The sequence below is a fragment of the Portunus trituberculatus genome, chromosome 32, assembly GCF_017591435.1.
Source record: "Portunus trituberculatus isolate SZX2019 chromosome 32, ASM1759143v1, whole genome shotgun sequence".
Lineage (NCBI taxonomy): Eukaryota > Metazoa > Arthropoda > Malacostraca > Decapoda > Portunidae > Portunus > Portunus trituberculatus.
This window is the reverse complement of record NC_059286.1, coordinates 3897076-3923582: the sequence shown is the minus strand read 5'-3', so window position 1 is coordinate 3923582 and position 26507 is coordinate 3897076. Positions and strand designations below refer to the sequence as shown.

The 26507-nt window shown below is 37.9% G+C and overlaps 2 protein-coding genes across 2 annotated transcripts in view; both read right to left on the bottom strand.

Annotated features, from left to right (window-relative positions):
* Positions 1-282, bottom strand: part of LOC123511895 (PTB domain-containing engulfment adapter protein 1-like) — an 83429-nt gene extending 83147 nt beyond the window's left edge. The window contains exon 1 of the mRNA XM_045267968.1: positions 136-282. The gene's annotated coding sequence lies outside the window, so the exon portion shown is untranslated. The remainder of the gene's footprint in view (positions 1-135) is intronic.
* Positions 283-1750: 1468 nt separating this feature from the next.
* Positions 1751-26507, bottom strand: part of LOC123511871 (choline transporter-like protein 4) — a 37758-nt gene continuing 13001 nt past the window's right edge. Inside the window, 8 exon segments of the mRNA XM_045267923.1 lie at positions 1751-4614; positions 4976-5084; positions 5528-5713; positions 6612-6766; positions 7385-7489; positions 7880-8051; positions 9320-9548; positions 10474-10639. Coding sequence (XP_045123858.1) covers positions 4279-4614; positions 4976-5084; positions 5528-5713; positions 6612-6766; positions 7385-7489; positions 7880-8051; positions 9320-9548; positions 10474-10639 — 1458 coding nt within the window. The 3' untranslated portion in view covers positions 1751-4278.

Below are 26507 nucleotides of genomic sequence, written 5' to 3'. Positions count from 1 at the left end.
AGTCACGATAACATGAGCTGCTTTCTGAGAGGCACATACGTAACATTTACCTGGCCACCTCAGGGTCATGATTCAAAGCCATTAAAGTGACCTTACTTGATGATAGACAGCAAAGAATAATGTCACAGTACTCACCAGGCACTCGTATAACAAAGTGGTGCTTCCCTAGTCACGCCACAGTTGATGTAAAGAGGTTAGTTGTCTCCTGGAGCCGATAATACAGGTAACTCTGCGGCCCTCACCTGGACCAGCTCGGGGCACGCACACTTCGGCGCCGCACAGGTGAGAATTATGAAATACTTTGGTGCTTCATCTTTATGTTTAACCCGCTCTAGTTAAAGTTATAGGGTTTTCCAAGGTGTATTCGTTGTTCTGCTGACACATAAGTAAGATCTCTACATTTTAAGGGGAGAAACATTTAAAAACAGGTTTATTATCTATATGGCCTCTGAAATAGTTGAAATGAGAGAGCGTTTCAGAAAACAGCTCTGAATCACGGAAATCGCTTATAAAAAGAAAAATATCTAAAGTGTAACTTACACTGATGACTAATAACGATGACTACAATCCTAAGGTACAGCTACGAGACAATTAAGTAAAGCACAAGCAGAGAACAATTAACTCGGTGCACAGATAAACTTCGGTCCCGTGATTGTATTGTCGAATATGTATATATATATATATATATATATATATATATATATATATATATATATATATATATATATATATATATATATATATATATATATATATATATATATATATATATATATATATATATATATATTCCTTTGCGCAGTTCAGATATAAAGAAATTAATTCGCAGGAGAAAAATATATCAAAAAGAGATCGACTTGTGAAAAGGTAAACATTGGTTTTGAGTCACTGAACTTTTGAACAATCGAACACATACACATAATGTAATACTACATAATAATTTAGTTGTTATGCTAGTAGGTGGTCGGAGTTACTTTGATTTGTATCATTCTATTTCAAACATGTAAAGGGATAATTTTTTTGCCTTTTTTTTTTTTTTAACAAAGTTATAGGTACTGAATAAATTACGTGCTCATGTTTTTTTTTTTTTTTTTTTTTTTTTTTTTTTTTACGGTAAGGCCTATAGCGCCTGTAGGCATACTTGGAGTGTATGGGAAGCGCTGTTCAGCTTCCGCCCATTAGTGGCGCAGGCAATTTATGTGCACCCTTCCAGGAAAAGATCTCAATATGTACTACGTAATGTACATATTTGCCACTACTACTACTACCTCTGCTGCTACTACTACTACTACTACTACTGCTGTATGTATGTACTACTACTACCAACAGTAAAGAATATTTTTCCTTGCCATTCCTTTTCTACTACTACCACTTATTTTGCTTCTCTATTACTATCAAAGACTACTACTACTACTACTGAAGATTTTGCTACTACTGTACTATTTAATGCGATCACACTGTCACCATTGAATTTTACAGGAAGATTGATTGAAACTTAGGTACTCTTCTCCACTCGCCAATGTTAGCTATCCACGTATACCAGACCACCTAAACAAGACTTCTTATCACACTTCATTATGTATCACAAAATCACCTCAGCAAGTCTATTTCTCATCTAATTCTGTTTCGTAGTGAATTAATTGGTTAACTCTAATATTTTTTTTCTGTTAACGCTTTGAAAATACACTTCCTTCTCCTCAATATTCTTTTTTACAAAAACTATATACACCATGCATATTCACTCCAAATGTTGTATTCTGTAATCTGTTTATTTGTTTCCATTTGAAATACAATCATACTGTATATAATAATTTTGCCTCACTACATATCCTCACCCTGCAAAAAGAAATTTACATATATCCATTAGTCACTACATTCCAATTACATTTCTGATTATCAATGATGCAGCAAAATTTTAAATAATAATAATAAAAAAGCAAATTCTAATAAACCTTTATCACTAACAAAATATAAAAATATTTGACTTCACAAATGTATCATATATAGCATTTACCTTTTACTTTTTTTTCCCTGCTAGCTATACTAAAAAAATATGAATGTGAAAAAACTACATGTGTTCCTTAGGCTTTATAAAAAATGGCACAGGTAAGAACTTCTATGGTAAGGAATGGTTGCCTCGCTAAGTAGACTCAGAGTGACTGTTTAGGATCAAGGAGTATATGTGTGTCTACATGACCACACAATCACAATGGCTAAGTATGTAGTATGTATGCATGTATATATTGAACAGAGAGAGAGAGAGAGAGAGAGAGAGAGAGAGAGAGAGAGAGAGAGAGAGAGAGAGAGAGAGAGAGAGAGAGAGAGAGAGAGAGAGAGAGAGAGAGAGAGAGAGAGAGAGAGAGAGAGATGCATAAACAAAACATACACATTTACCTTACAAGTATGAATATTATGTAGTCGCCAACAACCATGGACAGACCTTCAAATAAGCTAGATAAAAAAATAATAAAATCATAAAATACAAAGTCGATCCATAATGTAAAAGAAAGAAAATTATCTAGTTAAATGACACACACACACACACACACACACACACACACACACACACACACACACACTCTCTCTCTCTCTCTCTCTCTCTCTCTCTCTCTCTCTCTCTCTCACACACACACACAAACAATGTCTTTTTTGAGTTCACCAGCAATGAGTTCCACCATACAGTATACAGCATACTGTCAATGCATCATCATCATCACCATCAGTGGCAAGAATCAATGAGCCAAAAAGTTAAATGAAGGGCAAATTATAATATAGGCTTGCTCTCTCTCTCTCTCTCTCTCTCTCACACACACAAGAAGATAAAGAGGTCATATCATTGTCTGCTGGTAATGCAAATATAACTAAACTACATACAGTACTATTAAGTAAAGTAACAAAAAAGATAACACTAATTACATAAAAGTAGCTCCACCATTATAAAACACAAAAGGTATCAAAATGACAATGTTACAAATAGAAAAAAATACCACATAATGCAGGAAATAACAGTACAATGAAAAATATATACAATGGGCTTGTCAATTTAAGTTCTGAAGACCAATACACGGTAATATTATGGCCCTGGGAGACTGACTTGGCTTCCCCATCATCACCACACATCACAGACTGCCAGATGAGTGGACACCCAAGGAAATACTGACCATGAGATCCACATGTGATAACTTCTACACTCTAATATTAAAGATACAGTACAGGTATATTCTATGTATAGAAATCCTTCCTGATTTAAGAATCTTGAATTCACATCTACAAATACAAATTACTTAGATTTTACTTAAAGAGTAATAAAATATGTATCAAAATTAAAACTCTAACTGTGCATTTGATTTGTAATTATTGAATTTTCAATGTACATGTTTTTTTCTTTGCTTAAAAAAATAATTCATAAATTGATACACCTGCACCTCCCTGATAAAAACAAAAAACTGTCTTTTCTTTTTTTTTAAACGTCTCCATCTCCTGGCTCGTGACAACTACTAGCTCAGTGTTTGCACTAGCTCTGATATCAATCTGTTAATAGGTTTGCATCTGGATCTGTTGCCATTATTTCTTCACCAAAAGACCACAATGAAGTGTGCTTACATTTCAGTGCTAAGCCTGAGTTTGAGCAGATTACATACTATTTACAATAATGATAGTAGTAGTAGTAGTGGTGGTGGTGACAGAAGGAAAAGTGAGAGTAGCAGAAATAGTATATCATAAAGATAACAAGACTACAAGGCTATTTTGCTTTATACAGTTTCCACCTCTTTTCTTGCATGCATGTAATCACCCTCTTTTTTCTTCATCATTTTGCTTTATATTGTTTCCATCCCTTTCCTAGCATGCATGTCATCACCCTTTCCTTCATCATTTTGTCATGCACAGACAGAAGCCTCACAGCAACAGATGAAGCTCTTACTTATATCTGCTCCACCTGCTATGTTATCAACTTACTCAAACAAAACATCATTAGCAAGAAAGCTCGAGCAATTACACCACATGAAAGAAAGTACTAGATACACAGGAGTCACAAATGGCCTGAAGACAATGTTGGTATGAAGAAAGAGTAACAAATGGACTCTTGGGTACTAATCCTGACATCCACTTTGGCTTACAGAAAATGGAACATGACCCTTAAAGCTTGTAGGGGTGGCAGTGGCAGCATATCAGAGACAACATTGCAAGAACAAGTGCCAACTGCCCCTGTTTTTGTTCCTCTTCCTAGGAATGCACATGAAGAACACCTATTTTGGCATGGAGTAAGAACTTATGCTTCTATTCCTCTTTGTCCTTGTCCTTGTTCTTCTTGTTGAGTATGCGCATGAGGTCCTTGCTCATAAAGTATGGCTTCTCAGCTGACCCGTCATTGCGCTCACAGTCCTCAAGGAAGCAGAGGAAAAGTGTGTCGACAGCCATGGCATACACATCAAAGAAGGCGCTGGCGATAAAGAAGGTGCCGATGGTGATGATGATGACGGGTGTGAGGTAGTAGTTCATCTCAGGAAGGTGTGGTCCGACACCAGGCACCTCACCACTGAAGATGAAGAAGGAAGCCACTCCTATGCCTCCCACCACCACCATCTTGCCGATGAACAGCAGGAAGTCTGTCACCTGTATAAAGGGAGTTCAGTCATTGTTTGCTTGTTTTATGTAAGAGCAGCACTGGACAAAGGCAAATCACAGAGTGAAAACAGATCCACTGAGAATATCAGTCCCCAAAATAAAACCCAAAAATATCATCTAAAATTGGAGGAATGTCATGCAAGTTGCAATTAATTTAAAATACATCACATTTTAAATACACCAAAAGAAATGGGACAAAAGCTGCAAAACATGAAATAAATACTATTCCACAATTTCAGTGTTGACAAAATTTGAGTGTTATTTAAAAAAATGAAAGAGCCAATTCCCTTTATTATATTTGTTTTTATACCATACTGGCCACATAGACAATGGGAGCCCAAATACCCACCTTGTCCAGCACAACCACCCTCACTATGTTACGCATAATGAGTGAGAAGGCGTTCTTGGCAGACACACAGAAGTTCTTCCCATAGATGGCACAGTACACGTAGGCATTCCTGCACAAGAGGCAGAAAATGTAAAAAACACTTCAAATTACATATCAATAAAATGCTATTTTAGCACTGGTGGGATACCTGTTATACTATAACATACTCACATATGCCTCTTGAATTGAAAATACAGTTAGAATTATCTTTCCATGAGAGTGTATGATGAAATGAGGGATACACTCCATCTTAAAAACAAAATAAAATAAATAATATAAAATGTTCTCTTAAATAATATATACCAATGCTTTTCTTTCTATCTTCCATATGTTACACCTTCAGTTTTTGTTTCCTATTCATGTCATCTTATACACATAAGATATCAGAAAAGAAAGAGGACAAAAGCTGACATGAGCTAACTGTTCATCTTTCATTTCCTTCACATCATATTTTTAAGCTTCTACGAAACTATTGTAACTGGAAACGTGAGACTTCCACCTTCTTATCCATACCTGTTGATGAACTTCAGGAACTTTTCAAGGCACCAGAGGCAGCAGCGGCAGCAACAAAGCAGTGCCCGTATGATCTTGCTGTCTGTCTTTTCCTTCACCTTGTGATCAATATATTCCAGAATGACTCGGATCATGCGCACAATGGCAATGATGAGGGACCCAAAGGCCAGCGTCCCTGTGTGGTACCTGCAAGAAGAGGAGTATTGCAGAATAAGCATGGAGATGACAAAGTGTTAGATTGTAGCTTTGAGAGGATATTGAGGGAAGGCAGGAAGCTTTGGGAAATAGGAGCATGAAAATGGAGGAGGGTTACGTGATCACATTGCTACAGTCTTATTAGGAAAAGAAAGGAAGGTATGGAGTGTTTGAGGGTAAGGAGCATGGATGTAGAGAAGTGTTGAAAGTTAGTACTCCAGGAAGTGTTGAAGATTAAGCAGCATTAGAGTTTAGTGATAAAAAACCTAAGAAAGCATTAGAGTTTAGTGATAAAAAACCTAAGAAAATGAAAGATTACTGCATCCTCAAGAGTTAGAAGAAAGAGGACAAGAAGTGTTAAAGAATAAGAACTTAGTGGAAGGGGAGCTCAGATAACATAGTAACTGTTATGAAAAATGGAAAATGGCTAGTTTCAAGTGATAGACATAGAATGCATGAGTGCTGGATAGGAAGAAAACAAGTAAATTGGATGATACATGTTTTCACTGTTTCAAACAAAGAAATTAAAACATCTTGTGAAATAAAGGAAGGACTATAAGTTGTAACACAAAAGAAGAAAATACATGTGTGACTGGATAACATATTTATTTTGTGAGAATGAGGACAGTAATGATGTAACTATGCTGAGAGAGAGAGAGAGAGAGAGAGAGAGAGAGAGAGAGAGAGAGAGAGAGAGAGAGAGAGAGAGAGAGAGAGAGAGAGAGAGAGAGAGAGAGAGAGAGAGAGAGAGAGAGAGAGAGAGAGAGAGAGAGAGAGAGAGAGAGAGAGAGAGAATGGGATTGTAAGTTTATTGAAAAAGGAAAGAATCTGCAGTCTTAAATTATACAAAAAACAGACCAAGAACCAAAGAACCAACAACAACATTTACCTCAAGGTGCGTCCCAGGCTCATGCTGACAGCAAACGTTGGTACTTTGGACTTATCAAACACCCAGTACCAAGAGGCAAAAGCTCCTGCCAGCACCATTTCCCCAAAGGCCGACACGAAGAACATGGACCAGAAGAGCGCAAATAAGTTGTATGCCTGAAGATGAAACACTTATTAGTTCCTGATGATCTGGTTAGTTATTGTAGTAAGTTAGTATAATCTTGATCAAGCATAACTCTGAGTTCAAGGATAGATCAAATTCATGTTGCAGGAGAGTGGAAGTTACCCAAGTCTTGCTAATCGCCTGTGGTCTGCCTCTAAACCCAAGGGTTTAGAGTTTTGTCTCCTATAACTGTCTTCAGCCTTTTCTCATCATTGAAATGTTGCATATCTTACTATCTTCTACCTGTATTTTCATGTTAACTACTCTCCTAATCTTGCTAACTACATGTCTCTCTTCCTCCTGCAGTCTCGCTGCACAAGACTTTCTTCTTTCTCTCAACTCTATTCTGCCCACCTCTCTAATGCAGGAGTTAAACAACATTCTCAATTATTCATTCCTTTCTCTGAACTCCTCGCCTGCTTCTGTATTTCTATTTTCCTATGAATTTCAAGACACTCATACTACAATTTTTGACTACCACTTAGAAAATAAGAGCATAAGTATTGCAAGGTTGGATACACTTGACAATATGGATCCACTAAATAACACATCCATCCTTTCTTTTATCTCTACTTCAAGCGTATGTGGCAGGAAGGTAAGGCTGGACTCACATGGAACCAAGGCACTTTGGGATCCTCCACATAGTCAAAGAACTGGCAGGAGGCATTTGGGCACAAGGCTGCATCAAAGGTGTCCATGGAGCAAGTATCATTCTCCTGTAAGAGGTACAAATGGTGCATGAAAAAGCCATATGGTGTTGGGAGTGAACAAGTATCTTGACAAATGAAGAAAATACATCACACAGAAATAAAAGATAGGCAGAAATAGATCATCACGAAAAGAGGAACATCACAACATAAATGAAGAGAGAAGACAAAGACAAAAAATATTTTGGCCCATATTTGAAAAGACTTGGCTCTCATAAGGACTATTTTTTTTAATCCACAGAAATCATTACTTGTACTCTCATGGGTTTTTTTGTTTTGAAGATTACCACAATGACAAAAAAAATTGATAACACTAGCAGCTTCCAGTGGGCCCTATTAATATTAGTTGAAGTAAGATGCTAAAATATTTGAGGATGCAATTTTTCATCTTGTCTCTACCTTATATGCTGAACAGTCACACCCAGCATCAGTTTTGCACATGATGCGGTAGTTTGCCTTCCCAGCAGAGGCGAGGAGAACTGCCACCACACAGAACAGAGCCAGGAAGATGAGCTGCAGGATGTATGGCACGACAGGGAAGAAGAGCGTTGACATGATGCTGCCTACTGCCCTGTAAAAAGGAGATGGTGGTAACTGGTTAGTGGTACACATGAAGGAAAACACAAACTGCATGATCGAGAAATGTATTCCCCTACATAGATAAGTAAATACTGTATGGCAGTGATATCTGACAACTAACTCTTTTAGACAGTTGGAAACAAAAATTTTTCGTCTTATAAACTCATCTCCTCTAACTGACTGTCTTCAACTTTCTTATCACCATATTATTACATCTCTTGGTATCTTCTACAGCTATATTCATGTCAACTGCTCTACCGATATTGCTAACTGCATGCATTCCCCCACATGTGGCCTTGCTACACATGACATTCTTCATTCTCTCATCCCTATTCTGTCCACCTCTCTCATGTAAGAGTTGACCAATATTTTCAATCATTCATCCCTTCCTCTGGTAAACTCTTGGATGCTCTGCCTACTTTTGTATTTTCACCTTTCTATAATTTGAGTTCTTTCATCAGGAAGGTTTCAAAACACTTATTCTTTGGTTCTAGCTGACACTTTTGACTCTGTATGGTCCCATAAGGACATTATTTGTTGTCCTTGCCAGTGCATTCAATAACTAGTTAACATTATACTGTCACACAAGGAGGAGTTCCTGTACTTGTTTCCTTGTGGTTTGAGTGTGGCAATAAGGATCTATTTTTAAGCATGCTGGATTTTTCACTTACTTCTGCAGTCTTATGAGTGACTCACAGGAGCTTAGAACACATATATGATATGCTAACATCCCAAATTCTGATCTCTATACCTGGCACACCACGTTCTCTCCAAGTACTACCTTTCTTACCATAATGATTTCCTATCTCTATACATGTTCCCACTGTTATCTATTTGCATGTATACATGTATACATTCTAACATGGAGGAAAAACATGAAGAAGCAAACATACACATATAATAACACATGAAAAGTTACATTACAGTCTTGTAAAGTATCAAATAACACAAAACTACAAAGTTAGATCATGGTCTTGAATCAAGTAAACAAACATACAAAGTCACACTAAGGACCATATTCTGAAAAGCTTCTAGCCACACCTTCACTATTTTCTAAAGGCTCTAGGTGAAGTTGCACATGTTTTTAAGGATGTTTTTTTTAAGATTCTATTCGTAGATTAACAAGAATTATAGATTATCAACAGGAGAAACACTCTTGAGAATCAGACTGATCATCTCTGTGGTCTGAAAATATTTGTGTCATGAGGATGGAACATTTCTGAAGAGGGGCCACAGTTTTGACTCAAATAACACACATACTTGCTAGCCTGGCCGATGAGAGCCACAGCGATGGCGATCCTTTTGCGGAGGAAGATGAGGACAAAGAGGCAGACCACCAGGATGATGAGGGTGATGATGAACAGCACCAGCCATGTTGTCTCCAGCTCAGCATAGCGGCCAAACTCCTGCTCCATCTGAGACATGTCGCTGAGAGTAGTGTTGCTGGTTTCTCGGAGTGTCAGGTATTTGTTAAGGGTGTAATAGGCACCTGTGGAGTGCACGGCTTTTATAAGGAAAGATAAATGATGCACAGTGTAGAAGTATATGCAACCAGTACTTATACCTCACACAGAGAGCTGAGCTGCCTCTGAGTGACAAATGAAGGAAAGAACAATACAGGTAACTCTTGATTTACGCATTTTTGTTAATACACGACCGAAAAAATATTATAATTAATTAAATTTGAGCGATTGGTTTGATTGTAAGTGATTTGGCCCAATGGCATTTTCAAACTGAGCGCCAGACACAATTTCAAACTGCGTGCCAGAAAGTGGACAGCGACAGTGAGTGCTTGTGAGGGGTGAAGACATTGGCGTCCTGCGTTTATTTTTTTACTAATGCTTATTTTTATATTGTGGGGTTATTTTTTATAAGTGGATTTTTGATAAAGTGGAAAAGCTCAGAGGGAGATGGTGAGTGATTGTGGTGTAAGTGGTGAAGGCAGTGACACAGTGAGTGTTGTGTTTACGTATTCTTCATTTTGTTGTTTTCTCTTATCATTTTTTGCTTTCTCTTATTATTTCTTGCTTTTCCCTTTATTTTAAATACACTTCTAATATTTAGAATGGTAAATAATAAAAACATGTTAATTTAGCCAAATAAGTAAAGTATTTTGTACAATTTTTTTTAGACCGTATCCTGCATCTCCCTATTATGTATTGTTTCTTATGAGAATTACAAGTTTGTTTTACGTGAATTTTGAAATACGCGATGCCTCTTGGAACGCATCTATCTTGTAAATCGAGAGTTACCTGTACTAGTAGAGTGACAAAATTGAAAGAACTAAATGGGCAAGATTGGAATTCAAAAGATAAATAGCAAAGACAAAATGTAAACAAGCTTCATAGTAAAACAGGTAATAAATTTTAATGAAAAAACTGAATAAAAGTATGAAAAACATCACTCAAATTTACCAAACCCTGAGAGGAGAAGAAACGCTACAATGGAGAACCAGATCATGAAGGTGGAAATGAAGCGGAGGAGGAGGATCCAGACGAAGGAGATGACCATGGCAACTCCAAATCCTGCAAGCAGTATCCACCATCCTGTCTGCACATCCTGGAACACGCCCTCTGCTACCTGCACAGAATTGACAAGGATGTGATCAATGGGAAATGAATTAAAATGGTGGATCTTATGAGTAGTCTCCTATCTTTTCTATCTCCTTCTTTACATCCATAAATGAAGTGGATAAAAACTTAATCTTATAATGTTGCTATTTTCTATATATTGTATTTGTCTGTCCATGAATTTATTTGATATGGGCAAGATTAAAGTGCATAAAAGACATCATTACTTTCACTGTTTCTCTCTCTCTCTCTCTCTCTCTCTCTCTCTCATTAAATATACTTAATTTGCTTACAATATTGTTATTTATCTATTTGTTTTGCCTAGCAGGGCAGGACAGATGAAGTGGATTGAGAATGTCAATATTAGTACCCAATCTTTCCTACCTTTCTCTATAACTCAATCTAAAGTGTTTTACTAATTCTTCTATTTAGTTCATAATGCCTGAAATTTAATACTTTTAAAGGAGCAAATGTTTCATGATAATGACTTTTACACTTAACAAGATTAAAAATAGTACACATAAGGAAAGATGCACATGAGCATGATGGCTTCCTAAAAACATTGCAGGTGATCCTTAGCTGTGTGTGTTAATGAGTGCAACCAGCATGCAACAGGTGAGGGGGTCAGACTTAATAAAGTCCATGCAGTTATGCACACATTCATGCACAAGGTTATTCCACACTTCATTGATAATATGTGTTGGGTTTGTACTCTGAGCTTGTATTATGACACCTTAAACTTCATTATTTTATGAATACATGTAGTTATGATTTTCTTTTGTGTAATATGAAGAAAATAGAAGTAACAAATAATATGTATATAAAAATGCATAGCACTACATCAAAACATCTGTAATTCTACAATATAATAATCATATGTACTGGACATTGTAACGTTGTAAAAAAAAAAAAGTTCTGTGGAATCATCCTTGCCTATATATACACTGCATTCCAAAGTGGAATAAGCAAAGTGCAAAGGTGCAAGAAGGTGGAAAGGATGTTGACAGTAACAATAGGAATTGCAGTAGGTCACCTGGGTCTGCCAACAAAATTGGGGAGACAGCCACACGGCAAAAATGACAGACAGTATAAATAATGTCCAATACAGAGAGCTGGTCCTAGTATTAGATAGTAACATACAAAGAGGAGGTAAAAAGCAGGAACAGCAGCCAGGCTTGAGAAGAACATGCAAACAATATAAAAATTATACACATAAAATCAAATCAATCTTGAAGCTCAGACAAAAAACAAACTGCACCTGTTAAGAGACATCAAAACATTACATAAAGAAGAGGAGAGATAGTATGTACATCAAACAAATTTTCAAAAGTATATGTACAGCTGCAGAAACAAATGCTGGCACAGTCCCTGATTGCAAAACACCTTGAAATGTAAAATCACAAATCAAGACACGACACACAACCTGCAGTGATAAAATGTTTAATTCCGTGGCTCACTGAAACGAGTGACGTGCTAGCACCACCTTTTGAAACCCATGCAGGAATGTGAGAACACTGTGGATATTTCATAATGCTGGTGAATAGTAAAGATGAAAAGACACAAATAAACCCTCAGAGAACTCCTCCACTGAACATGACTGCAGTAAATTGCAGTCATTCCCTCAAGTAATACGTACATACACACTGCATTTCCAAAATTTACATTATTTACAAATATTTACATGGATTCATATGTCAAGAAATGGTTGAATGAAATATAAATGGGCTAAAAAGTCTTTGTTTAGTGTGTAGGTTTGCATTTTCATACTAAATCAAATAACTCATAATATACCAATCTATTTAGCAATGTATGTATTTGTAAATTGTCATTTAGTCTTGAGTGTCATGCAGTCACTTCTAAGGCACTGATAATCATAGTTTAGAATGTAATCAAAAGGAAAATGCATTTTTAAATCTCTTCACATCTTCACTCCTCAACTATTGAGTTTCATTGTGTCAGTAATAAGTCAAATGAAAATTTCATCATATATTTGAATTTATAGACATCTCATTATTTATATTTGGAGGCTTACTTTTGACACTCTCATATTTGTGTATTACTTGTTAGTTTTATCCTTTTATATAGTATCATGTATTTATCCTTTTACATGTATATAGCATCATATATTTTGTTTTAGTAAGTGACATCCCTGTGTTGGCACATCAGAGTAGCTACGTATAGATGTACAAAGATCTGTCCTAACCCTCGAACAAATAAACTTGCCAATACTTTAATCCAAACACTTTAAATAGATCTAACTTCTTGTATTACAGTTTTCATTTCACTTTATCAATAACCATACATAGAGAAGCTAGAGGAGGAGGAAGAAAACACCAAAGCTCCTCCACATCACTCAAACACAAGCATGGAAAAGACTGAGAGGTTTTCAAAATAAAATGGGTGTCCTGAAATCCATTAGAATGAAACTTGTGGTAAAAATATTGGTTTCTGTGGTGCACTTTGTTTTAGCAAGACACTGGTTACATAAATTTTTCTACTATTCTTTGATTTATTTATTTACCTATGTGCAGTTATGAAAGACTATGTCTGCAAACACGTATTTTTAGGGAGAGATACAAGACACTGAAAACAGATCCTCTCTCAATCTCTTTGAGCGCTGAGCTCGCTCCGTACGCTGGCTGTCTCACTGCAGCAGATCACACACACATACACACACACATTCAGCACATAAAAAGTCTGGCTCTTAAGTCTCACTATAAATCACTACTGATATACAGGAAACATACCTCAAGTTACATTTATGAGGTGTTCTCAAAGCTGGAATCATGACATACAGAGGAACAACAAGACTTAAAGAATTTCTTAAGGTACTTAACCCTTTTAATACTATTTTTCATGCTTAGGAGTATGTACTTAGATTCTAAAGTCTAATGGAAGATCTGTAGTATTACTAACTAAAATGCACCATATCAAGTACCATCTACATATTTTCAACTAATAACTTGAGTCTTGATGCAAAGCATATTGGAAGAAAAATTATGAACTACAAATGGAAATTAAAATAGATTCATCAGCATATCAATTCTGTTCAAGAGCTGCCAGTAACCTCTTGTAAATCCCTGTATAATATTTCCTTTTCACACAACTCTCCTTCCATCTCCTGTCATTCACATCTGGACCATTATTCAGTCTGTAGAGGCTCTATTGGAGTAAACTGTCACCAACAAAATGAACTGAAGGTTTTTCCCCACAAGGTGCTTAACTCACTGACACTACTCTTAGGTAAGAAATAGAATTTCAAATAAGAATCAATCACAATGGCATAGAGCCATAGACTGTACTTAAAATGTAGTTACTGCCAGAAAGCAATTAAATACATGCACATTAAGGCTGTGAGGCAGCCAGATGCAAGCATGTATGCTTCCTGCCACATGGGTGCATGCTGCTTGTTGCATTGATGCACACCACTGATTGGTGCTTACTCCAAAAGCCAGCAGGGAAGCACCACTGAGATGCCAGTCCATGTTTGAAATTAAACACATGGAGCAAAATGTGGTGACAGCAGAATACCACAGTGAAAAGTAACATGAGTTACTGAGCCCATTGCCATAAAAAGAAGATAATGAGACCATTACTATGTTACTTGAAATATAATTCCATTAATAATGGACATGTGCCAACCTCTACACAACATACACAGAACATCCACAACACCCCAGCAATCACACCCCCACTGATAACAAGTACACCTACACACACACCCCAACTGATAACAAGTACACCTACACACACACACCCCAGCAATCACACCCCACTGATAACAAGTACACCTACACACACACCCCACTGATAACAAGTACACCCACACACACACCCCCACTGATAACAAGTACACCTACACACACACCCCAACTGATAACAAGTACACCTACACACACACACACCCCAGCAATCACACCCCCACTGATAACAGTACACCTACACACACCCCCACTGATAACAAGTACACCTACACACACACACACCCCAGCAATCACACCCCCACTGATAACAAGTACACCTACACACACACCCCCACTGATAACAAGTACACCTACACACACACCCCCACTGATAACAAGTACACCTACACACACACCCCACTGATAACAAGTACACCTACACACACACCAGCAATCACACCCCACTGATAACAAGTACACCTACACACACCCCCCCACTGATAACAAGTACACCTACACACACACACCCCAGCAATCACACCCCCACTGATAACAAGTACACCTACACACACACACACACACACCAGCAATCACACCCCCACTGATAACAAGTACACCTACACACACACCCCCACTGATAACAAGTACACCCAATTCTAAACACACATACAACACATCACTAGTGACCAATCACTGAATCCCGCCAACAACATGTACACCAACACCTCCCACAAGACCCACACTAACCCACATGAAGATTTTCCTTCATGGCAGTGGCAGCCTAAGACAGGAACAACTACATAAAGCACATCAGCAATACTCAATCAAGTAGGGAGAAAAAAACTAAATAAAAAAAATAAATAAATAAATAAAAGATCTACAGTTCAATAAATATTAATAAATCAAAGTAAAGCTTATTAGGAGTGAATGAAAACAATAACAAGACACAACAGCAGCAGCAGCAGCAGTGATAGTACCATTGTTCATGTTTTTTTTACCTCCTTTGTCTTATAGAACTTTGCAAGGTAATACGATGCCTTGGTCAAGATTTCACTGTCTATATCTTCTTTATCCACGTTCTTGATAACCTTGTCCCCAAACTTCAGAGCCCCATCCACTCTGGGGATGCAACGTCCTGCCACTAAGGAGAGAAAGGGAAGGAGAAAACATGTGGTTAAGAGCAGCAGGCAATATAGATAACTAAGGTAGACTGGTGGTCTTCTCCTTGCTTCAGTGCTTTCCTCTGGATGTCCATGTAATATGTACAGTGTAGATGTTGATAACAGAGTCATAAGTGTGAAAGAGGACATGATTTCACTGCAGTAGCTCAGATTATATGGCGATGCTGGGGAACAACTGCAAACATGAAACACAGATGGTGAACACAATAGCTACTCTTGCTTTTAATTCTTTTCCTCTTTCTTGGTAGCTTACATAAATTGTTTTAAATTCCAGTCTATCATGACAGCTGTGGATTTAGAAAAATATACAGCAAAACACCTGTGGTAGAAATATAGATGATGAACAAGTAAGTATGTATATTGCTTGCTGGCTGGTCTCTCCTTCTCTGGATTAAGAAGATCTTAAAATCTGATCACACACAATAGTAGTTGCAGATCATGGGAGTTCAGTAGGCTCAGCAGTAGCAGCAGCAGCAGCAGCACTACACCACAGTATGGCAGCTCCTTCATGGGAAATCTGAAACGTTACCATTATTAGCTGCAGCAAACAGGAAGACTTTCCTGATGACAGATGTGAGTGTTTAACCCTTTCACTGCAAGTCAATCTTCTGCCATCATCTTCTGCATCTTTAAGACGACTCATTTCTTCCTTACTTCTTCATATTTAAGTCTCTAAAACATGCATTTCTATAGATGAAATCTTACTTCATATTTCTTTCTGTACATCCCAACAACTTATTACAGTGATCTTGATGTCAACAAAAGATGACCACAAATAGTCACTTCTAGCAGTGAGGTCAGCAGTGAAAAGTGTGAATCCAAGTACACCTCCATCCTCTGCTGCTGAAATCTAGAATGCTATATTGAAAGTATGTTACAATTTGATGAGCACACAAAGAGGAGACAATACTGATTAATTAAGGAGAATAATTTTGAGTTTTTCATACTGTTATGGAAAAAAGAAAGTTTATGGATAAAGGAACAGAACCATTAAGCACCATCAATGTAGCCGCTGCCACCACCACCACCACCACCACCACCGCCATTGCCACCGCCACCACCACCACCACCACCACTACCACCACCACCACCACCACTACCACCACCACCACCACCACCACCACCACCACCACCACCACCACCACCACCACCACCACCACCACCACCACCACCACTACCACCACCATCACCACCACCACCACCACCATGCTCTTTTGACCCCATTGACTGCAACCAAGTTTTCTCAAGCTTCATGAAACAGTCTAGTGTAAACTTTTAGTAGCTGCAATTTCATTTCTTGTTGAGTAGAAATAATATATTCTATGTGTATGTGTATGTGTGTATGTGTGTGTGTGTTTACCTAGTTGTAGTTTTACAGAGCCTGGGCTTTATGCTCGTGTGGCCCCGTCTCCATATCTACACTCATCCAATTTCTCCTTAAAACTATGCACACTCGTTGCTGACACCACTTCCTCACTCAAACTGTTCCAAGTCTCAACACATCTTTGCGGGAGACAATATTTTCAACATCTCTCAGACATCTTTCCTTCCTCAGTTTCTTACTATGCGATCTTGTGCTTCTAATGTCATATTCTTCTCTCAGGATTAGTTTCTCATTATCCACTTGATCCATTCCGTTAATCAATTTATAAACTTGTATCAGATCCCCTCTCTCTCTTCTCTGCTTCTCTGGTAGATCCATAGCTTTTAGTCTCTCCTCATATGTCATCCCTTTAAATTCTGGAACCATTCTTGTAGCCATTTTTTGTAGTCTCTCCAATTTCCTTATGTGTTTCTTTTTATGGGGGTCCACACAACTCCTGCATATTCCAATCTAGGTCTTATTTTAGTACTTATCAATTTCTTCATCATTTCTTTGTCCATGTAGTGAAATGCTAATCCAATATTCCTTAGCAAATTATATGTCTCTCTGAAAATTCTATCAATATGGCTTACCGGTTGATTGTTTTCTTCCATCGTCACTCCCAAGTCCTTTTCCTTTTTACTTTTCTAGTTCTACTCCATCTCCCATCTTATAGATTCCCACTGGTCGTCTTTCACTTTTCCCATTTCCATGACATGGCTTTTGTCCACATTGAATTCCATCTCCCATTTTTTACTCCATTTCCAGATCTTGTTTAAGTCTTCCTGCAGTATTTCACAATCCTCTTTTGTTTTATGACTCTGCACAGTTTTGCATCGTCCATAAACAGATTTATGTAGCTGTTCACTCCTCTGGCATGTCATTTATATATATGAGAAAAAGTATTGGCGCCAATACTGACCCTGTGGCACTCCGCTGTCTACTGCTCTCCACTTGGACTTCATATCTTTAACTACCATCCTTATTTCTCTCCCCTCAAGTAATTTTCCATCCATCTCAATGTGCTTCCTTTTAAGCCACCCTTCTCCTCTAACTTCCATAGTAATCTTTCATGTGGCACTTTATCAAATGCCTTTTTTAAATCTAAATAAATACAGTCAATCCATCCCTCTCTCTCTTGTACTTTATCAACTATTCTAGAGTAGAAACTCAATAAATTTGTTACACACGACCGACCTTTTCTAAAACCAAATTGGCTATTTGATAATAATTTGTTGTCTTCAAGAAACTCAATCCATTGTTTCTTTATTACTCTTTCACACATCTTGCATATTACACTAGTTAGTGATACCGGTCTGTAATTTAAAGGTTCTTCCTTCCTTCCACTCTTATATATGGGAACCACCTCAGCTCTTTTCCATTCTACTGGTACTGTTCCATTTTCTATTGAGCATTTTATGATGTTGTATATAGGACTTGCTAGTTCTTCTCTACATTCTTTTAATATTCTGCCTGAGACTTCATCTGGTCCCATTGCCTTCTCCTCATCTAATTCCATCATCAACTCTTTTATTTCAAGCTTGGTTACTTTAATCTCTTTCATATGGACAGTCTCTCTATTACCCTGTGGTCTTTCAAATTTGGATTCCTTAGTAAAGACCTCCTGAAATTTACTATTTAACAGTTCTGCCATACTTTTTGGGCCTTCCACCATCCCGTTCTCTCCTTCTAACCTTTCTATTGTTTCTCTTTGCCTTATTTTTCCATTTATGAATCTATAGAATAACTTTGATTGTTCCTTACATTTTTCGACAATGTCCTTTTTATAGTTCCTTTCTTCTTTCCTTATTTTCTGGATTTCTGTTTCTACTCCACCTTTTCCATGCTCCATCTCTTTTCTCCTTTGCCCTAGCACACCTTGCATTAAAAAATCTTTCTTTCCTTCTTCTTTAGGTCTATATTTCAGGACATATTCCCTGACTCCTGTTTTGTATATTTCCAAAAATAAGTTAAACTTCTCTTGAACCGTTAATGAGTTTTCCATCTCCTCCCAGTTTACGTTTTTAAAATAGCTCTTGAGATTCTCAATATCAGCCTTTCTGTAATTTAATCGGTCTCCTTTGTATGATTCGTCTCTATCTTCCTTTCCATCTTCTATATCCATTTCTAATATTACATGGTCACTCTTTCCCAATGGGCACTTATGTCTTATATCATCGTTCATTTGTATACCCCTTGTAAAAACCAGGTCCAATCTCGCCGGCTCATCGTTTCCTCTGAATCTTGTGTGTGTGTGTGTGTGTATTTACCTAATTGTATTTACCTAATTGTAACATACGGAAAAGAGCTATGCTCGTGTTGTCCCGTCTCCATATCTATTAATGTCCAGCTTTTCTTAAAATCATGAATATTCCTTGCGTTGACCACTTCCACGTCTAAACTATTCCATGCTTCCACCCTTCTATGAGGAAGCTATATTTTTCACATCTCTCCTATAAGTGGCCATTTTAGTTTTTCCCATGCCCTCTCGACATTCTTCCATTCCACATACACAGATCTTCCCTATCCATTTTTCCATGCCAATCATCACTCTGTATATTGCTATCAGGTCTCCCCTTTCTCTTCTGTTTTCCAGGGTTGGAAGTTGCATTCTTTTCAGTCTGTCTTCATAAGTCAAATCTCTTAAGTCAGGCACCATTTTCGTTGCAGCCCTCTGTACTTTCTCTAGTTTCCTTATGTGTTTCTTTAAGTTCGGAGCCCACTGTATTGTTGCATATTCAAGCCTCGGTCTTATCATTGCAGTAATTATTTTCTTCATCATTTCTTCATCTAGATATCTGACGCCACTCTTATGTTCCTCAATAAGTTCAATACTTCTCCAATTATTTTGTTTATATGTCTCTCTGGCGATAGGTCATTGGTAATTGTCACCCCAAGGTCTTTTCTTCATGACTGGTTTTATGTCTTCATTTCCTATCTTGTACATACTCCTGATTCTTCTTTCACTCTTGCCAAACTCTATTTTCTTGCATTTTGTCGTGTTGAACTCCATTTGCCATGTACAGCTCCATTTCCATATTCTGTCCAAGTCTTCCTGGAGTAGTTCGCAATCTTTGTCACATCTCACTTTTCTTAACAATTTTGCATCGTCTGCAAATAGGCTCACATAACTGGACACCCCATCCACCATGTCATTTATGTAGACTGCGAACATTACTGGTGCCAACACTGATCCCTGTGGAACTCCACTCTCCACCAATCCCCATTCTGATGGTCTGTCCTTAATTATTGTTCTCATTTCTCTTCCTACCAAAAGTCTTCCATCCATTTTAGTAAACTGCCATGCACTCCTCCTACCATTTCAAGTTTCCAGATCAGTCTCTGGTGTGGTACCTTATCAAAGGCCTTTTTTAAATCCAGATATATTCCATCAGCCCAACCATCTCTTTCCTGTATTACATCTATCACCCTCGAATAGTAACATATCAGGTTTGTCGTGCATGAACGCCCTTTCCTAAAACCAAATTGACACTCACAAAGTATGTCATTTTCTCCAAGAAGTCTGTCCATCTAGTCTTCACCACCCTCTCACACATCTTAGCTACCACACTTGTAAGTGACACTGGTCTATAGTTCAATGGGTCTCTCTTGTTACCTGATTTATAGATTGGGACAATGTTAGCTCTTTTCCAGTCTTGGGGCACTACACCTTCCCTTAATGAGGCATCAATTACTTCACAAACTTTTTCTGCCAATTGCTCCTGCATTCTCTTAAAATCCATCCTGATACCCCATCAGGTCCCACAGCTTTTCTCACTTCTAAACTCCCCATCATGTTCTTGATCTCCTCCACCGTTACTTGAAACTCCTTCATAATCCCTTTCTGTTCCATTACCAGTGGTTTGTCAAAAGCAGTCTCCTTTGTGAATACCTTCCGAAAGCATCCATTCATAGCCTCTGCCATTTCCTGGGATCTTCACTGTATACTCCATTTACTTCTAAACTTTCAATACTTTCTCTATTTTTGATGTTGTTGTTCACATGTCTGTAAAAAAGCCTTGGTTGGTCTTTACATTTATCAATTATATCCTTTTCTTGTTTCTTTCTTTCTTCTCTTCTAATCAACACATATTCATTTCTTGCTCTTTTGTAACTTTCCACTGCTTAATCCGTCTTTTCCTTCTCCACCTCTTCCATGCATCCTCTTTTCTTGTTCTAGCCTTTTCACATCTATCGTTAAACCAGTCCTGCTTTCCAACTTCTCTATGTTGTCTTATTGGTACAAATTTTTCTCACCTTCTTTGTATATTTTTATAAATTCCTTCCACTTTTCATTTGCTCCTTAGCACTCTTGAATTTCATCAATTTGTCTCTTGAAAGAATTTCTTTAGGTTTCCAAAATCTGTCTTGGCATAATTCCATCTTCCACTTTATATTCTTCATTTCTTCTAGATTTCTCTTCGTCTATCACCTTGAACTCCAAAACTGCATGATCACTCTTTGCTAAAGGGCACTCCACCCTCATCTCCTCAATGACCATTGGCTCTGTACTAAAGACCAAGTCCAGTCTTGACGATGCTCCCTCTCCTCCAAACCTAGTATCTTCTTTGACCCACTGAGTTAACACATTTTCCATTGCCAGTGTCAATAGTGTATTTCCCCATGTTGTCTCTGATCCTTCCATTGACCAGTCCTCCCAACACACCTCTTTACAATTAAAATCTCCCATCATTATAGTTCGTTCACAGCCACCCAACATTTCTTCCAGACATGTTCCTGTATCACTTATCATTTCTTCATATTCCTGTACTGACCATGCATTTGTCTTAGGTGGTACGTACACCACTATGTAGTGCCTCTTTTTCCTTCATTAGTTTCTGCTCTGATCTTTAGCACTTCTGCCTTTCCCATACCTTTTTCACTTGATCCACCTTTATATCTTTTTAACCAGCAACATCACTCCTCCTCCCATCTTACCTACTCTATTTCTTTTCCAAACGTTATATTTCCTTCTCCAACCTTCATCAGGTCTTCTCCCTCTCTCAGTTTTGTTTCAGTAAGACCCACAATATCTGGGTTCTTGTCCCTCAAGTAATCGTTGAGTTCTAAAATCCCGATATCACTCCATTTATGTTGGAATACATTACATTTCGCTCATATGTAAGTTTCTTTAGTCCTTTCTTGCTGTACTTTTCTGGGTTATGAACCACTTCCTCAGTCTCATATCCAAGATTCTCCAGAAAAACTCTTTCTTCTCTTCTTCTGTCCTCTCTTCATTTTTTTCAAAGCCTCCTTTCTCAACTCATTTAACATTTCTCTTTCCTTTTCACCGAGATCTCTTCTCAACCAAATCTTCCTTGTTGTTTCCTGCTGGGCTAGCCTCCATGACTTCTCCACCAATTCATCTACATCCTTTTGTGACTTAAGTTTGATTCTTATTGGCCTCATACCTTCTCTTGTGAACTTTCCAATTCTATGGAAGTCCTCTATTTCTTGTACTAGGTCTTTTCCTCCTCTTGCACCACATTAATGATATTATTTATCACCTTTTTATGTTTTCTCTCTCTCCATTTTACTCGGTGTCTTATCCTCCTCCACACCAAATATCACCACACATCTCTTTTTGTCTACAGTTTCCCTCACCAATGTCTCATTTGACTTAATAACCTTCACCACTTTCTCAGCTATCTTCTCTTCTATGATCTGTTGATCTATAATTTCAGCAAGGCCCAAAGTTTTCTCCCCTGACTCTTTGATTTCCTTTTCCAGACTTGCAACTTTGTAATTTACCTCCTTTCTTTCCACTTCCTGACTTTTTCCATTCAGCCTGCTTCTCCATCACTTTTCCTAGAGATTCTCCACATTTTTCGCAATTCACTTTAATTAGCTTAACTTCCTCTTTCAGTGCTGCATTTTCCTTCTTCATATCGGCACAGTCTCTCTTTACATTGTCATAACTCGTTTCCAGGCCCTCATACTTTTCAAACAGTTTTCAATTTTACCTTCTAACTCCAGAATTTTCTTCACATAAGCGCTCTTCTCCATTATTCCTTGAAACCCTGTGAAGTCTGATTCCTCTTTCGAGTTCACGGCCGCCATGTTGCGCAGACGTAAACAAACCAGCTGATGGCTCAAACGCAGGCTACAGTTTATATTTACCTTCACTGGACATTATTTTGCTAATCAACAGTTAACATGACTATATGGAGACGGGACAAACATTACCAGCTCCTTTCCCACCTTGGTTACTCTTAGGTAACTGTAGAATTATAGATGATTGCTCTGGAGCTCAGCGACCACCTCCGCCATCGACGATGTCCCGTGTGTGTGTGTGTGTGTGTGTGTGTGTGTGTGTGTGTGTGTTGCTCCACTCCCAAATCTTATCCAGGTCTGCCTGTAAAATTTCACAATCTTCTTCACTCTTCACACACCTACACAACTTCGCATCATCCATAAACAAATTAATATAACTGTTTACTCCTCTGGCATGTCATTAATATATACCAGGAAAAGTATTGGTGCCAGCACTGAGCCTTGTGGGACTCCACTCTCCACCACCAACCAGTCCGACTTTGCATCCCTTATTACCGTTCTCATCTCCCTCCATCTCAAGTAGTTTTCCATCCACTTTAACACTTTTCCTTTCAGTCCTCCATAAATCTCTACTTTCCATAACAGTCTCATGTGAGGTACCTTGTCAAAAGCTTTCTTTAAATCCAAATATACACAGTCCATCCATCCCTCTCTCTCTGTATTTTGTCAACCACTCTTGAATAAAAGCTCAGTAGATTTGTTACACATGACCTCCCTTTCCTGAAGCCAAATTGATGATCCGATAATAACTTATGATCCTCCAGGAACCGTATCCAATATTTCTTTATCACCCTCTCACAAATCTTACCGACCACACTTGTTAGAGACACAGGTCTATAGTTAAGAGGCTCTTCCTTACTGCCTCCCTTATAAATGGGCACCACTTCAGCTCTCTTCCACTCTACTGGTACTTCCCTGTTTCTAATGAACACCTTATAATATCATATAATGGATCAATCAATTCTTCTCTACACTCCTTCAATAATTTTCCTGAAACTTCATCTGGTCCCATCGCTTTATCATCTTTAAGTTCCTCCAACATTTTATATAACTCCTTTTAGGTATCTTAATGTCATCCATGTGCACATTTCCTTGTACATTCTGTGGCTTTACAAACATTGTTTCTTTAGTAAATACTTGCTGAAACCTATTATTTAGCAATTCCGCTATATTCTTAGGGTCATCTACTATCCCTTGCTCTCCTTTTAATCTTTCAATGGACTCTCTCTTTTAAGTTTACCATTTATGAACCTGTAAAACAATTTTGGATGTTCCTTACTCTTGTCTACAATATCTTTTCAAATTTTCTTTCTTCCTCCTCCTTACCCTCACATACTCATTTCTTGCCACTCTATAATTCTCCTTATTTAGTATATTCCTGCTCTTTTCCATCTTTTCCAAGCCACATCTCTCTTTTCCTTAGCCTTAACACAAGTTGCATTAAACCAATCCTTTCTTCCTTCCTCTCTTGGTTTATACTTTGGTACAAATTTCATAACTCCTTCTTTATAATATTTCATAAAAATCTCATATTTCTTTTGCACTTCTCTGATTTGTAACATCTCCTCCCAATCTAATTTTCTGAAATAATTTTTCAAACTTTCTGTGTCCATCTTTCTATAATTCAATCTACCACTCCTGTATGTCTCGTCCTTCCTTCGCTGTGTTGTTGCTATCTGCATTTCCATAACCACATGATCACTCTTTCCCAAAGGACACTTGTATTGTATATCTCCACATAGGTACACTTCTCTTGTTAACACCAAATCCAGTCTAGCCGGTTCATCATCTCCTCTATATCTAGTATTTTCCTTCACCCTCTGTTCCATCATATTTTCCATCATTAGATTAAGAAATCTCTCTCCCATGCTTCTTCTCCAACACCACTTACTAGATTTTCCCAATCCACCTCCTTACAATTAAAATCTCCTACTAGTATCACCTTTCTTTTTCCAGATAATACACTTTCCAAACTCTGTAAAGTATCCTTGATCATATTGTCGTATTCCTTAATGTCCAAGAATTTGTTTTAGGAGGTACATAGGTCACCATGATTATTAATTCTTTTCCATCACTTTTTATCCTTATGCTTATCACTTCTGCGTTGTTCTTCCCATACCAAACCTTATCCACATTTATTTATTTCTTCGTCATAATCATAACTCCTCCTCCACCTTTACTCTCTATCCTTTCTCCATATATTATATTTATTATCCAAATTTATCTTTGTTTTTTCATGCAATTTTGTCTCAGTCAAACACACTATATCAGGCTTCTCCACTATCATATAGTCTTGCAATTCCAATCTACTTGACAGTATCCCATCTATATTAGTATACATTACGGTCCACCCACTGCTCCCTCTAGGGGTTCCTCCGTATTCCTTCTTTCCACATACCACTTTCTGACTCTCTCTCCTATAACTCTCCAAAAACTTTTCTCTTTCCTCCTCAGACCGCTCATCATTTTTCCTTCTCGCCTCTTCCACCAATTCCTTATATCTTCTCCTCTCTTCCTCATTTCTATTCTTTCTCACAAACACCTCTTTACAACCTTCTATCTCTCTTAACTTTGATGTTCTATATAGGACATCCTCCAGATTGTTGTGACTTCAGTACTACTTTAATCGGTCTGCTCACTCCCTCCTTATACGGACCCAGTCTATGGATCTCTTCCACTTCTTCTTGTAGGTCTTTTTTTTCATCATCATTTAGATTTTTGAACAGATCTCTTACCGTTTTCAATTCTTCCTTAATTCTCTTAGGCTTATATGTTATATTTTGTTCTTTCATCCCAAATATTAACACACTCTTCTTCTTTTCTGCTATTTCCCTTATCAATGTTTCCTTATTCTTCATTACATTAACCAGTTCCTTGGACCTTTCTTTTTTGTCTTCCTTCAACTGATCTTTAATTATTTCTTGTAATCCAACCATCTCTGCTTCCCTCGACTCAGTCCATTGTGTTTTCTTCAGTTCCCATTCCCTTTCAAACCTTTCATTCTGCTCACTAATCATTTCCTTAAAGTCATCTTTCTCCTTTACTACTCTCCCATTTTCTCCTCCAACCGTCTCTTGTATTTTTCAACCTCCACCTTCAAATGTGCATTCTCATCCACCAATCGTTTTCATTTTCCTCCAGTCTCTTAACTCTTTCCTTCAAAGCCTTGCGAATTCTCTATCCTGCTCCTCCTCACTCCTCTGAACTTTTAATTCCTTCACTAACTCCTCAAATCTCTTCTCCAACATCACCAATCTACCTTGCAATGTTGCCCCTGTTGAAGCTGGACTCATGCTTTGACTGGCCACTTTCGGCTTTGCTCCCTGGGCCTCATCAACATATTTTGAATTTGGTAATTTATTCCTTATCGGTCTATCCATTTTTCCTTACTTTTCCTGGGAACATGTGGGTGTGTGGTCACTGGGGGCCAGGCCTGGTAGTTACGTGTGTGGTTGGATGCGTTGGCGGCTGCTATGGCTGGCCTTTGTGGGTTCCCACTCTGTCGTGTGTGTGTGTGTGTGTGTTATATGGAAAGATATAGTGCATACCAAACCTGTACGTGAATAATTGGTAAGAGAAGATAAGAAGAAATAATGA